This window comes from Salmo salar, chromosome ssa14, assembly GCF_905237065.1.
Source record: "Salmo salar chromosome ssa14, Ssal_v3.1, whole genome shotgun sequence".
In the NCBI taxonomy this organism is placed as follows: domain Eukaryota; kingdom Metazoa; phylum Chordata; class Actinopteri; order Salmoniformes; family Salmonidae; genus Salmo; species Salmo salar.
In genome coordinates, this window is record NC_059455.1 from 44,485,288 (window position 1) to 44,503,682 (window position 18,395).

Sequence of the window (18,395 nt, forward strand, 5' to 3'; positions counted from 1 at the left end):
TTTTGCGACTGCACTTGAAAGAACTTTCAAAGTTCTAGACATTTTTCGGATTGACTGTCCTTCATGTCCTAAAGTAATGATGGACCTTCATTTCTGTTTACTCATTTTAGCTGTTCTTGACATAATATGGACTTTGCTTTTTACCAAATAGGGCTTTCTTCTGTATACCACCCCTACCTTGTCACAACACAACTGATTGGCTCAAACGCATTAAGGAAAGAAATTCCACAAATAAACTTTTAGCAAGGCACACCTGTTAATTGAAATGCATTCCAGGTGACTACCTCATGAGGCTGGTTGAGAGAATGCCAAGCGCGTGCAAAGCTGTCAAGACAAAAATTGGCACTTTGAAGAATCTCAAATATAAAATATATTTGGATTTGTTTATTAACACTTTTTTGGTTACTACATGATTCCATATGTGTTATTTCATAGTGTTGATGTCTTCACTGTTATACTACAATGTAAATTAATAGTAAAAATAAAGAAAACACCTGGAATGAGTAGGTGTGTCCAAACTTTTGACTGGTAATGTACATACATACATACATACATACATACAGTACCAGTCAAAAGTTTGGACACACCTACTCATTCAAGTATTTTCTTTATGTTTTAGTATTTTCTACATTGTAGAATAAGGCTCAACCTGACCATGAATCTGATTTTAAAAGTTTGGCAATGTTGTATTTGAGCTAACCTTAACCCTTTTCCTAAACTGCTACGTTAATTATCCTAACCTGCTACATAAGTTATCCTAACCTGCTATGAAAAGTCAATTTTGACATAAACTCTGTACTATCAATTCAAAACAATTTACCACTGGTTCAGCGGAATTTAGTTCACCGGAAGAGGAATGACCGAGCGTGTGTTTCGTGGTCTCATCTGATTGGTTAAGGCTGATAGCGTTTGAACCAATGAGAGGCAGACATCTGTTCACTCGAGCAACTCCGAAATTGCTTTCCTTTCCTTGTCATTCAATGAAATCACAAGACATTTCCTGGAAGAATCTCTTTTGAGGGACAACGTTTAAGCTTTAGGCGGTCAAAATGCAGGTCTTGGGATCATTCGCGATAATTCTGTCCATATTTTCTGTTCATTCTACCGTTTACTTCCAAGAACAATTCCTTGATGGAGGTAAGTTCGTTTTATTTCTGACGTTTCACCCTCGTCTAGAAACGTTAGCTAGCTAGCCTACTTACTCAGGCCATGCACGAGTTTCAAAGATGGACCTGAAAATGTGTTGCCACACTGCCTTCTCTTCAATTTAACTGTATACTGCAGATTTTGTTTCAAATTCATTACTTTCATGTTAATGCTAGCTATATTGCTACATATTGAAAGAAAGTTAGCTTTGACAATGTAACATTAGCAGACTTAGTTAGCTAACGTTAACTACAGTCACGTTAGTTAGGCTACACTGGTCAGCCAAATTCATGAGTACCATTTGTAACATTTGACTCACCATAGCTAATCATCAAGCCATTTTGTTTTTGCGTATGTCATCAGAGAAGTGGCTAGTGACACTTTTTTTTTTTTTAATTAAAACTGAAATGAATGTTTTTGCACCTATCAGATGGTGTCCAGACTGTAAAATTACTGTGTTTGAGATGGAGAAGGCCTTGTGCCATATTTTACACTGTAAGGTGATATCAGTGATTGGTCTTCATTTTTTGACGATTCTGACTGTTCAAATGGTTGGTGTATCTTTCTGCAGATGCCTGGAAGACTCGCTGGCTGGACTCTAAGCACAAGGCAGACTACGGAGAGTGGAAACTGACAGCTGGTAACTTCTATGGAGATGCTGAGAAGGACAAAGGTCAGTTCCTTATTGCTTCCTGGGTCGCTGACCTTACTGGGTCAGTTTCTTTATTGTCTCCTGGGTCAGTGCTGCCTACCAGGGTTGGGGTCAATTCAGGAAGTGAACTGAAATTCCTACACTGGTTATAGTTTTTCGGTTTACTTCCTAAATTGATGGAATTTACCACAAGCCTGCTGTATGGCTGGGGTCTTGAACAAGTTTTGTTAACTGAGATACTGATAATGGGTGTATTGTGATTTGTGACTATGGTGTTGTCAGTCATGACTGTTATACAGCGAGTATTCATCAGTGTTCACCATGCATCACTCTGGCTGTGTCCCCAGGTCTACAGACCAGCCAGGACGCCCGTTTCTATGCCGCATCGGCCCGCTTCGAACCCTTCAGCAACGAGGGAAAGACTCTGGTGATCCAGTTCACTGTGAAACATGAGCAGAAAATTGACTGTGGCGGCGGTTATGTCAAGGTGTTCCCCTCTACCCTTGACCAGGCTGACATGCACGGAGACTCCCAGTACTACATCATGTTCGGTAGGTACTCTGTCTGGTCTAATGGGTAGTGCACTGGGGTGCATTCATTAGTGCACATCATAGAAAATTGTAGCCAAACATTTTGCAACATAAACAAGAGTTTTTATATTATACAAATTCAGGTAGGTCCCTTCCCGTCTTTGTTCCATTTGCTTCTGTTTGGTTAGTGAATACACACCTGAGTTTTTCCTAAATTGAACACATTGTGACATGACTGGGGAAAACTCTGGGTCCTTATTGTAGCCTATGAGTAGGTTTATTTCCTAGTCTAATGACGTGGGCAGGAACATCAGGACTGGTGTGTGTGTGACGATAACTCATTCATATTGAAAAGTTTTGTGGTGATTGGATGGAAGGTCTCCACTAGAGGTTAACCGATTATGATTTTAACGTCGATACCGATTTATTGGAGGACAAAAAAAGCCGATACTGATTAATCGGCCATATTATGATGATTATTATTTTTATATATATTTGTAATAATGACAAACAATACTGAATGAACACTTAACTTCTTATGGCTCAAATCCCATTAACGGGATCGATTTGACAACATCCGGTGAAGTGGCAGAGCGCCAAATTCAAAAAACAATATTTAACTTTCATACATTCACAAGTGCAATACACCAAATTAAAGCTGAACTTCTTGTTAATCTAGCCACAGTGTCAGATTTCAAAAAGGCTTTACGGCGAAAGCAAGCAATGCTATTATGTGAGGACAGCACCACATCAAACAACACAGACAATCATATTTCATCCCGCCAGGCGTGACACAACTCAGAAATAACGATATAATTCATGCCTTACCTTTGATGAGCTTCTTCTGTTGGCACTCCAATATGTCCCATAAACATCACAAATGGTCCTTTTGTTCGATTAATTCCGTCGTTATATATCCAAAATGTCCATTTGGCGTGTTTGATCCAGAAAAACACCGGTTCCAACTTGCGCAACATGACTACAAAATATCTCAAGTTACCTGTAATCTTTGTCCAAACATTTCAAACTACTTTCCTAATCCAACTTTAGGTCTTTTAACGTAAATAATCGATCAAATTTAAGACGGAATAAACTGAGTTCAATACCAGAGGAAAACAAAGTGGAGCGTGCTTTTCAGGTCACGCGCCTCTATCAAACAGTGCACTTCCCTCGAGTCTCGTTCTGAACAGGGCTACTTCATTACACAAAGGAAAAACATCAACCAATTTCTAAAGACTGTTGACATCCAGTGGAAGCGATAGGAACTGCAAGCAACTGCCTTAGAATTATGGATTCTCAATGAAAACCCATTGAAAAGAGTGGATGGTTTGTCCTCGGGGTTTCGCCTGCCAAATAAGTTCTGTTATACTCAGACATCATTCAAACAGTTTTAGAAACCTTAGTGTTTTCTATCCAAATCTACCAATTATATGCATATCCTAGCTTCTGGGCCTGAGTAGCAGGCAGTATACTTTGGGCACACTTTTCATCCGGACGTGAAAATAGCGCCCTCAAGCCATAAGAAGTTAAGTTAATATAATACATAAATAAAATCAATTTAGTCTCAAATAAATAATGAAACCTGTTCAATTTTGTTTAAATAATGCAAAAACAGTGTTGGAGAAGAAAGTTAAAGTGCAATATGAGCCATGTTAAACGTTAAGTTCCTTGCTCAGAACATATACTGTTACCGAATGACCACTTAAATAGCAAAACAGTAACTCAGTAATACAATAAATTACACTAGAAAGTCTTAGAAGAATTCTCACAGAAGAATACAACATTTGTATTGCTGGTGGTTCAATATTCCCAGTTAAGAAGTTTTAGGTTGTAGTTATTATAGGAATTATGACACCGACTATTTCTCTCTATACCATTTGTATTTCATATACCTTTCACTATTGGATGTTCTAATAGGCACTTTAGTATTGCCAGCCTATTCTCGGGAAGTCATAAACTGTAATCATGACTCTTGAACTCATAAACAGCGCTGTGCTTCAAGCATTGCTAAGAGCTGCTTGCAAATGCAGTAAAGTTTGAATGAATGCTTACTAGCCTGCTGCTGCCTACCACCGCTCAGTCAGACTGGTCTATCAAATATTTAATCATAGACTTAATTATAATAAACACAGAAATACGATTCTTTGGTCATTAATATGTTCAAATCCGGAAACTATCATTTCGAAAACAAAACGTTTATTCTTTCAGTGAAATACGGAACCGTTCCGTATTGTATCGAACGGGTGGCATCCCTAAGTCTAAATATTGCTGTTACATTGCACAACCTTCAATATTATGTCATAATTATGTACAATTTTGGCAGATTAGTTCGCAATGAGCCAGGCGGCCCAAAAGTTGCATATACCCTGACTCTGCGTGCAATGAAGGCAAGAGAAGTGACACAATTTCCCTAATTAATATTGCCTGCTAACATTAATTAAATTCAACTAAATATGCAAGTTTTAAAAAATATACTTCTGTGTTGATTTTAAGGCGTTGATGTTTATGGTTGGGTACATTCATGCAACGATTGTGCTTTTTTTTTCTACAAATGCGCTTTTGTTAAATCACCCGTTTGGCAAAGTAGGCGGTGATTCTATGATAAATGAACAGGCACTGCATTGATTATATGCAACGCAGGACACGCTAGTTGACCTAGTAATCTCATCAACCATGTGTAGTTTGTTTTTTAATAAGATAAGGTTAATGCTAGCAACTTACCTTGGCTCCTTGCTGCACTCACGTAACAGGTGGTCAGCCTGCCACGCAGTTTCCTTGTGGAATGCAATGTAATCGGCGTCCAAAAATACCTTAATCGGCCAGTCAACCTCTAGTCTCTAGTGCTAATTTGATCATACTCTGTCCTGCGACCTGTACAGGCCCTGACATCTGTGGCTACAGCACCAAGAAGGTCCACGTTATCTTCAACTACAAGGGCAAGAATCACCTCATCAAGAAGGAAGTCAAGTGCAAGGTCAGGTGCTCACGTTTTGAGTTTTGTCCTCCGATTACCGTCTGTCTCACTCACTCTCTCACACACACCTACTTTAACCTAAGCAATCTCTCTCCCCCCTCTTCAGGATGACGAGCTGACCCACCTGTACACGCTGATCCTGAACCCAAACCAGACCTACGAGGTGAAGATCGATAACGAGAAGGTTGAGTCAGGCACTCTGGAGGAGGACTGGGACTTCCTGCCGGCTAAGACCATCAAGGACCCCGAGGCCAAGAAGCCCGACGACTGGGACGACCGCCCCAAGATGGACGATGCTGAAGACGCCAAGCCAGAGGTGTACAACCGCTGTCTTTAAAGACCGAGGCACCAAGCCTATTCAAATCAAACTTTTATTTAAACTGCATTTAGATCATATGGAAACACTTTACTGTAAAATACACCCAGTAAAAGAAAGTAGAGGACAGATGCCTCATTATTACTATAGTCAGTGCTTGACTTGGGCAGGAGCTGAGCGGAGTTTCTTTTATTTAACTAGGCAAATCAGTTAAGAACAAATTCTTATTTTACAATGATGGCCTACCCCCTGGCCAAACCCGGATGACGCTGGGCCAATTGTGCACCGCCCTATGGGGACTCCGATCACGGCCGGTTGTGATACAGCCTGGAATCTAACTAGGGTCTGTAGTGACGCCTCTAGCACTGAGATGCAGTGCCTTAGTCCGCTGCGCCACTCGGGAGGGGCTATTAGCAACACCACCTTGAATGTTTCACTGTTTGAGTTCCTGTTCCTCTGATAGACTATTAACTCAAAAGTATTGTGGAGCTCCTGCTCCTAAATATAAACTGTACCAGTGACCAAACAGAGTACCTACACCTATTTTCGTCCAAGTCATATAGTATTTATTGGTTTTACCATGATATAGTGAGGCAGACCTCAATGTGCCATAGCTCACAATATAGAAATCGCTTCCTGCTATGTGTCCAGGACTGTTTCAGTAAGCTATACTGTAGTGGTAAATGACTGTATTGTGTTCTTCCAGGACTGGGATGTGGCTGAGAACATCCCTGACCCTGATGCCAAGAAGCCTGATGACTGGGATGAGGACATGGATGGAGAGTGGGAGCCACCTGTGATCACCAACCCAGAGTACAAGGTGTGTTAAACTGGGCTGGGGCAGTGATCACGCTATACCAGTGTTCCTCAACTCCAGTCTACAAGCCCAGCTGAAGTGTACCTAGTTCAACTAATCAAGGCTTGCTATAAGTAGTTTGAATCAGGTTTGTTAGTGTGGTTCTAGGACAAAAAATGTGCAATGGATGGTACTCAAGGACATTAGTTGAGAAACACTGTATTAGCCTGGGGGGGATGTGTTATCAAACTGAACCAAGAGGAGTGTGTGTTCAGCTAATTTGTCAATGAGATGTGCTTAGCCAGAGTGGTATTCAAGACCGCAACGTTGTAGAAACATGTTATTCTTGAAAGGGAAGTTCTAGCAACATTTTTGCAACAGCTTTTGTTGTCATTCAGTTTTTGTGAAGTGGAATGGAGGAAGTTGTCCTGAAATAATGCCACACAATTTGGACCGTTTGTTGCAGAACTGGCCACTCTAACCATAAAGAAAAAAGGCTTAAATCTGGCTAGGACTTAACCTTTGTGCAACTGGCACAAGTTGAGGAAGACTCTTTAGACATTATCACACTGCATTGTTCTTAGCCCCAGGCTAGATGCATTGTTCTTAGCCCCAGGCTAGATGCATTGTTCTTAGCCCCAGGCTAGATGCATTGTTCTTAGCCCCAGGCTAGATGCATTGTTCTTAGCCCCAGGCTAGATGCATTGTTCTTAGCCCCAGGCTAGATGCATTGTTCTTAGCCCCAGGGCTAACTTAGTCTGTGTTCACATGAGCATTTTTTTTACACTGGGATAAGTATTCACATGTATTCCAAAGCCCTGGGATAACGGACAAGCGACCAACATTTTATTTTGCATTTTAGTCATTTGGTAGACACACTTAACCCTAAGAGCTACTTACAGGTGCTCTGGATAAGTGCCTTGCTCAAGGGCACATCAACATATTTTTCACCTAGTTGGCTCGGGGATTCGATTCGAACCAGCAACCTTTTCAGTTACTGGCCCAAGGTTCTTAACCACTAGACTACCTTTGGTCGCATGTCAGAGACAAATGTTACAAGACACTTAGTAATGCCATTTCCTCTTGCTTCTGGACCAGCATTTGATTTCCAACAGTGATGGTTTTTGCTGTCTAACCTCAGAAACGGTTTCACTTTTGCTATGCGATTTCGCCCCTGTACAGAGATTAATCAAATCAAACTTTATTTGTCACAAGTGCTTGAATACAAAAAGTGTAGACTTTACTGTGGAATGCTTACTTACAAGCCATTAACCAACAATGCAGTTCAAGAAGAGTTAAGAAAATATTTGCAGTGAATGCTGGGCATGAACGAGAGCAACATTTCTGATCCAGGCGAAATCATGCAACAATATTGTTATCGTGGCTATATCCAATTAAATGTCGACATAAAAGCTATAAAAAGTGTTTGCTGCCCTTCCGGCAGTAGCTTTAGTTGGCTAACTACGAAGACATTAGCCAACCTGCATGGCAACCATTTTTGTTAGGCATAGCAACCAGTTTTTGCACATATTACAGTATTTTGCTCAGATTGAAGGATGAAATGGTATAATTTTACCTATCAAATTAACATGCATATGTAAATTAAGTTTCAGTGCAGCTTTTGTGATTGGACAGTGAGCATGCTAGGCTTTGTTCTTGACCCTGTTTCACACTGGCTATTTTGGCACCGTGTTTCTGGGGCTAACTCCGAAGAGTCGGCGCTAACCGTGCTCCGGAGCAGGGCCAACTAGCCCACTTCTAAATGGGGCAAAAGTGAACATTCGCTTAGCCCAAGGCTAAAATCTTCCTTAGCCCTAGGCTAAGGTGCAGGGAGAATGCACCTAAGGCTTTTAAAAACAATGGCTAAGACTAAAGCAACAACCATGTGTTGTGTCTGCAGGGAGAGTGGAAGCCCAAGCAGATTGACAACCCTAACTACAAAGGAGCCTGGATCCATCCTGAGATCGATAACCCAGAGTACGCCGCTGACTCTACCATCTACAAGTTTGATGACATCAGTGTCCTGGGCCTGGATCTGTGGCAGGTGAGACTGGACACCACAGAATTTTAAATATAACATAGTACATTATACATAGATGCTACATATTTCTAATATGATTTATTTAATAAAATGTATGCATTTTAATGGTGGACACCTGTGAACCTCATATTTTTACCCTAAAGTTTTATCTAACCATGTGACCTTGCCAAGAAACTCTGAGGGGTGTACTACTAAGGGTCTTCCAAGCTAGCTGACTTCAGTTCACTTACTACAAGGCAGGGTCAATGAGCTGGCCAGCTAACGTGGCTAAATATATAAAAAGATGAGCCTGAAATGGGAATGATCTAGCGGACTCAACAATCAAAAAGTCACATTGAAGTTTAGTTTTTATTAATGAACCTGAAGATTAGTGGTTATTTTCTGGTTGTTTATCAATGTTGGCTGGCTAACTCCACTGAAGCTAGTTTGTAGTAAGCTAACTGAAGCTAGTTTGTAGTAAGCTAACTGAAGCTGGTTTGTAGTAAGCTAACTGAAGCTGGTTAGCTTTAGAAGACCCCGAGTAGTTCTCTGCCTTATGACTATCTACAGTAATGCTAATTGTAGGGCCTTTTCCTGGTCACGTGAAAAATAAATAGCCTTTAAAAAAAAAAAAACTTTGATTAAAAAAAAAAAAATGTAGATAAGACACCAACATCATGAGTTTCTTTTCAGGTGAAATCTGGCACAATCTTTGACAACTTCCTGGTCTCAGATGATGTGAAGGAAGCAGAGAAGTTTGGAGCTGAGACATGGGGTGTTACTAAGGTATGTTATAACTATACTGTGTTTAACTGGCTGGTCCTCTCTATTCTCCTATGAGTGTTTTACCTATTTGTCACTCACAGCTGTATTGTACAATCCCAATATTAACACCTGTTTCAATTCATCAACTCCTTGGTTTGTTGAATCTGGTGTCCTAGTGCTGGGCTTGAGCAGAAATGGTGAACATGCCACCTACCACAATAAGGCTTCCAGTTCACTGTCAATACCTGTCCATCTACTGTTACCACCCCTCTTTATACCTGTCACAGGAGCCAGAGAAGAAAATGAAACAGGAGGAAGATGACAAGAAACGTAAAGAGGAGGATGAGAAAAACAAAGAACAAGCAACTGAGGCAGAAGAGGAAGGTGAGGAAGAGGAAGGGGAGGATGAAGGGGAGGAGGAGGAGACGCCAGAGGAAGGAACTGAGGAAGAGGAGGCTCCAGGGAAAGATGAGCTATAGGCTAGCCTGGACATGAGTGTCTGTCTGAATCCCAATTCAACCCCAAGCCACTACATCCTAGTGTCTGGTGTAGATCTGAGAGATTCGGGAAGGATGTCCACAATTTGGCTACAATTCCAACAGGGGGCAAGATGGATCTGCCAATTATCCAATCCCCTGAGATCTACACAAGTACCTATGGGGTAGGAGCTAGGGGTTGATTTAGGGTGTGTCCCACTCTGGCTCTACTAACCAGGGAGTTATCATGGCTGCTATGCATCCATCCCCTGAGAAGCCAATGGGTCCATTGAGAGTTACAAGCTTTACTGAAGTGTGTATCCCAAATGGCACCCTATCTCTGATAGTGCACTTTTGACCAGGGCCCCTGGTTAAAAGTAGTGCATATATATTAATTAGGTGATAGGGTGCCATTTGGGATACAGATTTGGTGATATTGGACTTAGTGATTCACACATCAGCTTGTATGTTTAGGTGATTTTTGTTTCCCTTATCCAGATATGACATTCATAGGTCCTCCCAATCCAGTATGTCATGCTTAATTGTGTAATATGTTCAGTGTCTATGTCCAACAGCAGTCCATTTACTTTTGTACCGTATAACATTGCTATATTCCCCTTGTCATCTGCTCTGCCATTTTATTCCCGAATCAACGTAACACACCAAGATGTTCTCCGCTCTGAAGTGATCCACAAAGTCACTGGTTGTCATCGTTTGGAAATAAATTGATTCTTGTACCACTGAATGTTTAAAGTGGAACAGATTTTTCAACATGCCTTCTCATAGACCTGGCACTTTGTCATTCAGATCAGCTCATTGTTATTCTGTGTTCTCATTACATCAATTTGTTTCGCACTGAATTTTCCTCACTGTTTGTTTGTCTTTACTGTTTGTTTCCATATGTCTTCAATGAGATTACTTGCTTGGCCATTAAAACAGTTGTTGGGTTCTCTGTGTTTTGATGAGTATTGTGAAAGATTAGTAATTTATAAATTGTCCCTCCTGTTCAATGCTGTGACTGTCAAATACAGTTTTAGTTTCTGCTTTGAATTTGAAATATTTATTTGCAAACATTCCTTCCGCCCCCTTAAGTATGGTGATTGTTCATGATAGTTGAATGGCATTCCATCCTAACAATGCCAAGGGTCTGTTGGACACCAAACATATAATTGCTGTCATGTCAACCCCATGTTGTACAGCAATGTCACCTAGGAATGCACACTTGTCTTATAACAATGTTATTCATACCAAAGTTTAAAATTAATTTAACTGAGGTCTTATCATTGACCCCTAAATATTATACTGAAAATATTGTTTGATATTAGATACAGTAGGAAAAATAATCTGAGAAGGGTCTGACTCATGATCAACCGATTAGATTAATTAAAAATACAAAAATAATTAAACCATTTTGCCATGTGGGTGACAACACAATGAATAACACTGGAGAGTTTTATCGCTTTGGTGCAATTTTTACATGTACATTTTCACAAAACGCTAAACTGATCAAACGGGCAGTTGTTTCAAAACTCTCAGAACATTTTCAATTGACTAAGTACAACCCACGTAGTCAATTTTTCACATTGCAATACATGTTCGTATAAAGTAATTGCCTTTCACAATGCAACGCTCACATTACTTTTGATAGGATTCTCTTTTGTTAATATAGATTTTACTATTAATCTGACTGCTCCTAATTGAGCACTTAAACATTTGGTAAACTTATAGATTTACATATCTGGTTTGTCTCCTACAGATTTTGAGAACTACATAATGCAAATGTATGTAAAGTAGAAACAAAAAGTATGGTGTATATACTCGAATCTACTATGATAACTATGATTTTACTTCACAATACATTTTTTTAAATCTAATATTGACTATGTAACAAATCCAATGTTTATTGGTCGCGTACACAGATATGCCGATGTTACAGCAGGTGCAGCGACATTCTTGCGTTTGTGCAGTAATACAGTGCAGTAATACAATACCAGTACACAAATAATAAAAGTCAAAAACAAAAATGCATCCCCTATACAGTAAACATGTATCCAAAAATGAAGTTGCTAAAACTGCATTGGCTAATACAGAACTGTAATAGCCTAATATATTTACGTAGCAGAAGCTTTTATTGAAAGTGAAAATAGTCCACACATTTTTGTATTAATCGAACCCACAACTCTGGTGCTGCTAGTGCCATGCTCTTACAGTATCAAATGTATTTATATAGCCCTTCTTACATCAGCTGATATATCAAAGTGCTATACAGAAACCCAGCCTAAAACCCCAAACAGAAAGCAATGCAGGTGTAGAAGCACGGTGGCTAGGAAAAACTCCCTAGAAAGGCCAAAACTTAGGAAGAAACCTAGAGAGGAACCAGGCTATGAGGGGTGGCCAGTCCTCTTCTGGCTGTGCCGGGTGGAGATTATAACAGAACATGGCCAAGATGTTCAAATGTTCATAATATGTATGAACTGAGCCACGTACAGGACCACTACAATACATACGTACAATAAAATACTTGATTACAATACAGGTGGAAGATGTATGATCGCCACCCCCATGAGCGAACCACCCTCCTTCAGGCCATGGATGATATGGGGGGTGATAAGTGCCAGTTTTAAGCCTTGTGAAGTTACTGATACCTCTCACCAAGCCACCTAATGTCTTCCTAGCGCCATAAAATACTGCCCTTGAATTAACATGGACTGTCAATGGAGGCAAGTTGTTTTCTAAGGCATCATGCTGCCGACGCGTTTACGTCATGTTCATGTCACGTGACACGTACACGTCATGTAGACGTGGCGTTCTAGTCATCTTATGTGTTACTGATTTATGTGTTAGTTTATTATGACAGATCTTACCATGAATGCCTTAAAAACATCTACATATGTTACGCGTCATATGTTAGTTTAAGTGTCTGTTTAGTTTATTATTAAAGATCTCAACATGAACGGCTTACAAACGACTACATGTACATGATTTTGTAAAAAATATTTTCCATTGCCAGAGTAATCTAATCAATTAAATTAGTTGATTATGCTAAAATAGGCATATCACCTCAATCACCTCAAAAATGATTAGGCTAGTTGATATCGTGGCCAGCCACCATTACTGTGTAGATTACCATTACTTTCTCACATCAGTACTGACACAATGGCTTCTTTGTTGGAGGTAGCCCTATTCAGAAATAAGAGGTAACCTAGGTCTCTAGTGGCGCATTCAAAACAACTCGGAATTCGGCAATCTCTGACTTCCAACTTCAGACAACTGAGCTCAGAATGGGAAAATTGTTCAGAACCGCCATCCAACTCGGAATTCCAATTCAGAAACTCGGACTTCGTTCTCTGACCTGGAAATCACTAATGTCATGATTTGACCTAGTTTTTTTCCAAGAGTTCCCAGTTTAACAGACACAATCACTGTCACCATGTAGTCCTTAGGCTATACATTTCTGTGGAGATGTCTTATGGTTAAAAACAGGGCCTGAATTGAGGAGGTATGTGAGGATTTAGGCCTAAACCTTGTTATCTTCTTGCGGATCTGTGGGACGCTAGTGTACCATTTCTACAACTTCCGGTGAAATTGCAGAGTGCCAAATTCAAATTAAATTACTATAAATATTAAACTTTCATGAAATCACAAGTGCAATACATCAAAATAAAGCTTAACTTGTTGTTAATCCAGCCGCCATGTCAGATTTCAAAAAGGCTTTATGGCGAAAGCAAACCATGCGATTATCTGAGGACAGCGCCGAGCACACAAATGCATAACAAATCATTTTCAACCAGGGAGTTGCGACACGAAAGTCAGAAATAGTGATATAATATATGCCTTACCTTTGAAGATCTTCTTCTGTTGGCACTCCAAAAGGTCCCAGTTACATTACAAATGGTCCTTTTGTTCGATAAACTCCTTCTTTATATCCATAAAAACTCAGTTTAGCTGGCGCGCTTCAGTCAATAATCCACTCGGTTTCCCTCCTTCAAAATGCATACAAAATGAATCCCAAACGTTACCAATAAACTTATCCAAACAAGTCAATCAACGTTTATAATCAAACTTTAGGTACCCTAATACGCAAATAAACAATAACATTTAAGACGGAGAATCGTTATTGTCTTTACCGGAGAAAAATACCCAAGAACACGCTCTCATTCACGCGCTTGGAAACACTACAGCCAAAATGGGAGCCACCTAGAAAAACTTCAATTTCTGGCTCATTTTTACAAAAACCAGCCTGAAACTCTTTCTAAAGACTGTTGACATCTAGTGGAAGCACTAGGAACTGCAATCGGGCACAATTTCGCCCTATTATAAAAGTGCAAGTTATTGAAATCAGTGGTAGGATGATTTTATTTTTTTGGGATGGTTTGTCCTCTGGGTTTCGCCTGACATTTCAGTTCTGTTATACTCACAAACATTATTTTAACGGTTTTAGAAACTTTAGAGTGTTTTCTATCCAAATCTACCAATTATATGCATATCCTAGCTTCTGCGCCTGAGTAGCAGGCAGTATACTTTGGGCACGCTTTTCATCTGGACGTCAAAATACCGCTCCCTATCCCAAAGAAGTTTTAAAGAGATGGGCAAAAAACATATGCTACCTCTTGTTTGCTTAACCTTAGAAAAAATAATGGTCCAGATTATATAAAGTGATCTAGGCTATAACAATGATTACGATTATTTCCGTAGTCTACAAGCCTATCGAAGGTATTGCTCAGCCTCAACATCATAGGAAAATGTGGTTGGTTTAATAAATGCTTTGCAATTTAGAATATTAGTGGTAACCTATGCCTGCCGCAAAAGACCCCCCCAAATATATAGAATCGTATGGGTCTATGCAAAGACCATACAGCTTAACAGATACTTTTTTACTCAGGAGAATCGCATTGAATCAAATCAAATCACATTGTAATTGTCACATGCGCCGAATACAACAGGTGTAGACCTGACAGGGAAATTCTTACTTACAAGCCCTTAACCAACAATGCAGTTTTAAGAAAAAAAAGTGTTGAAAGTATTTACTAAAATAAACTGAAGTTAAAAATGTTTTTACAATAAAATAACAGTAGCGAGGCTATATACAGGGGGTACCGGTACAGAGTCAATGTGCGGGGGCACCGGTTAGTCAAGGTCATTGAGGTAATGTACATGTATGTTATATGTGGTGTTGTATATGTACAACATATATGTTGTACCTCGTTCCCTTCTTCACTGAAAATAAGTTATGCATCCCCCATTCAATTCAGTTCGAGTGTGAATGTGTAGGCCTAGAGACAGTGGAAAAATACATCCATAGCTCCAGCACACAGTGGCATGTAGGGGTAGTGTATTACAATGTAAAATATGTATATATCCTATAGCCCCATGTGTGTATATTTTCATTTACAATTTAATTCATCCATGAAATAAATAATACTAGCACATCAAATTACATTATTATTGTACACAAGTCTACTCCCCTATCGACATAGTAAAAAATATTGGCTATGTGCTTTCTACAATACATTATCAACTCGTTATCAACAAAAAGTAATGATTTTCTGTCACGTGTGCTCCCTCTCCGGCCTCTAGGTCACCATGCTGTTCGTTTATGGCACACACCTGTCACCAGCATTACACGCATTTGCGCATAATGACACTCACCTGGACTCCATCACCTCCTTGATTACCTGCCCTTTATATGTCACTCCCTTTGGTTTCTTCCCCAGTCGTCATTGTTCCTGTATTTGTTCCTGTCATGTCGGTACCCTGTTTGTGTTTCTTGTTTTTGTTCATTTATTTATTAAATGTATACACTACCTGAACTTGCTTCCCGACTCTCAGCGTACTCATTACATTTTCAAATAAACCAAATTTGCCTTGTGTGTATATATTTTCATTTATAATTTAATTCATCCATGAAATAAATAATACTAGCACATCAAATTACGTTATTATTATACACTAGTCTACTCCCCTATCGACACCGAAAAAAATATTGCCTATGTGCTTTCGATAATATGTGTCACGATCGTCGTAATGAGTGGACCAAGGCGCAGCGTGAGTATAGTTCCTCATATTTTTAATCTCCGTGAAACAAAACAATAAAAAAACAACGAAATGTGAAGTCATGACGTGCACACAGGCAACTAAACACAAACAATATCCCACAAAACACAGGTGGGGAAATGGCAACCTAGAACAACATAGAAATAGACATACTAGATCACCCCCTAGTCACGCCCTGACCTACTACACCATAGAGAACCAAGGGCTCTCTATAGTCAGGGCGTGACAGTACTCCCCCCAAAGGTGCGGACTCTGGCTGCAAAACCTGAAACTAAATGGGGAGGGTAGGAGGGGTGATTAGTGGCGGTGGCGGCTCCGGTGCAGGTCGTAGCCCCCGCCCAGACCCCGGATCCGGCCATCGCGCCGGGCTGAACGCCGTGCCTGGACTGGGCATCGGCACAAAGGAAGACTCCGGCCATGGAGCTGGGTTGGACGCCGTGCCAGGACTGGGCACCAGCGCAAAGGAGGACTCCGGCCCTGGAGCTGGGTTGGACGCCGTGCCTGGACTGGGCACTGGTGCAGAGGAAGGCTCCGGCCCTGGAGCTGGACTGGACACCGTACCGGGATAGGGCATCGGTGCAGAGGAAGGCTCCCGCCCTGGAGCTGGACTGGACGCCGTGCCTGGACTGAGTACCGGTGCAGAAGAAGGCTCCGGCCATGGAGCAGGACTGGACACCATGCCTGGACTGGGCATCGGCGCAGAGGAAGGCTCCGGCCTTGGAGCTGGACTGGACACCATGCCTGGAAGCTCTGGACCGTTGACCGTCGCTGGAGGTTCCGGACCATTGACCGTCGATGGAGGTTCCGGACCGTTGACCGTCGTCGGAAGCTCTGGACTGGGAAACGTCGCCGGAAGCTCTGGACTGGGAAATGTCGCCGGAAGCTCTGGACTGGGAAACGTCGCCGGAGCTCTGGACTGTGAATACGCACTGGAGGCACGCACTTCAGGACGAGTGCGAGGAGCAGGCACAGGATGTACTGGACTGGGGACACGCACTTCAGACCGAGTGCGAGGAGCAGGCACAGGATGTACTGGACTGGGGACACGCACTTCAGGGCGAGTGCGAGGAGCAGGCACAGGACGTACCGGACTGGGGAGGCGCACTGGAGGGCAGATGCGTGGAGCCGACACAGGTTTCACCAGACTGCTAACCGGATCTTCTGGTCGAATGTTGAGCAGAACACACTTGCACATCATCTCTCTCCCAACTTCTCCATTGCCTCCCTGACAGTCTCTGGCTCTTCCCGCGGCTCAGCCGCCAGCTCCATGTGCCCCCCCCCAAAAAAAAAATCTTTGAGTTTCTGTGGCCGTGGTCTGACAACACGCTCCTCCAGAGTTTGCCATTCGGGCTCTAGCACTCTCCTCGGGCTCTCTATGGTCAGGGCGTGACAATACGTCGAAAGAATACAACTCGTTATAGACAAAAAGTTATTATTTTCAAATCAACCAAATTTTCCTTAGCAACACAGTAGGGCTAAATATTTCCTAGTGATATCACAACTTAAATATAACCTGCTTACTCCTCAGTCAGATCAAGGACATCTTGATCATTTTTTTCATCGTCTCTAAGGAAACTATCTTGGCCAGACACTCTCGAAAATTGAGTGCACGGACACCCTGGGAAAGCCTATGAACTCCTCTATTCGACTGAAAGCAACGAACACAACTCTTATTGGTTGTCTGATGTAGGCTACTGGGAACTGGTAACAACACAGTCTGTAAATTGGCTAACGATATTTAGATCTGTATACAGCGAGATAAGACAACATACCATGCCATGAGTTGTTGAGGGAAAGACAGATTACCTATAGATTGGACATAATCTTTTCTAGGCCATTAGCGATAACAGGAAATACACAAGCCATAGCTCAAGGTGGCTACTTTGGCATGTCGTCTTGCAGAGGAAAAACGGTAAGTTTCTAACATTTATGGTTTAATACATTTAAATATAAACTATACACCCTACGACTTTCATTAACACGCAGGCATCACGCAGATGTTAGTAAGGCATTGGTATCATGACATGTCAGTCAGATGTTCAATGGTAGGCGACAGCCACATGGTGGTGCAGTTGTCTAGGCTTAATTCTGGCACTTATCATCCCCCACAGATGAGCCATGCAATGATTTACATCCAGACCTACAAGTCAGGCTTGAATTCGCCATGCCAAAAGTTTTTCCCCAGGTTCATGAACAATGAGGATATTTACTGCGATTTCGCATTGTGATTACATTGTGAAAGATGTCTTCAATCATCACACCTTTGATCACACATGGGATGGAAATTATAGACATTTGATGTTCAGTCAATTTTAATGGGTACTGCAAGTGTGTTGTCTAATGTGAAAACACTGTAATGTACTGTAGTTTACAGTTTCCATTCAAAGGGCAATTTTGAAACATGTATCGTAACTGTTTTGCTATTGTATGAACTGGTTGTTAAACTCAATTGAGAAGATATCATTATTTTGTGTTTTTCTGATTAAACCAATGTACTCATTATATTTCACAGTAAACGTATATTTTGGATCAATGGTTGTGTGGTGAAAGATGCCTACAAACAAAATGAATGCACAATGAAAGGCACAATATGTATGACTAGCTGCGTTACAAGTGTTACCAGTTTGTAGTTTTGTACTACTAAAATTTACCACCTCCTTGTGATA

At 41.1% G+C, this 18,395-nt stretch overlaps 1 protein-coding gene across 2 annotated transcripts; it reads left to right on the forward strand.

Annotated features, from left to right (window-relative positions):
• Positions 1–886: 886 nt before the first annotated feature.
• Positions 887–10,624, forward strand: calr3b (calreticulin 3b). Of its 2 annotated transcripts, XR_001320519.2 has the most exons (10): positions 887–1,137; positions 1,718–1,819; positions 2,146–2,349; positions 5,208–5,302; positions 5,409–5,618; positions 6,325–6,438; positions 8,315–8,458; positions 9,128–9,220; positions 9,487–9,961; positions 10,086–10,624. XR_001320519.2 is itself a non-coding variant. In XM_014141139.2 (9 exons), the coding sequence occupies exons 1-9, from the start codon at positions 1,050–1,052 to the stop codon at positions 9,676–9,678; spliced, it is 1,242 nt and encodes a 413-aa protein (XP_013996614.1). In that variant the 5' UTR covers positions 887–1,049; the 3' UTR covers positions 9,679–10,624. The 2 variants fall into 2 exon arrangements, 1 of the variants encoding a protein (XP_013996614.1); XM_014141139.2 differs by having other exon boundaries at positions 9,487–10,624.
• Positions 10,625–18,395: the final 7,771 nt, after the last annotated feature.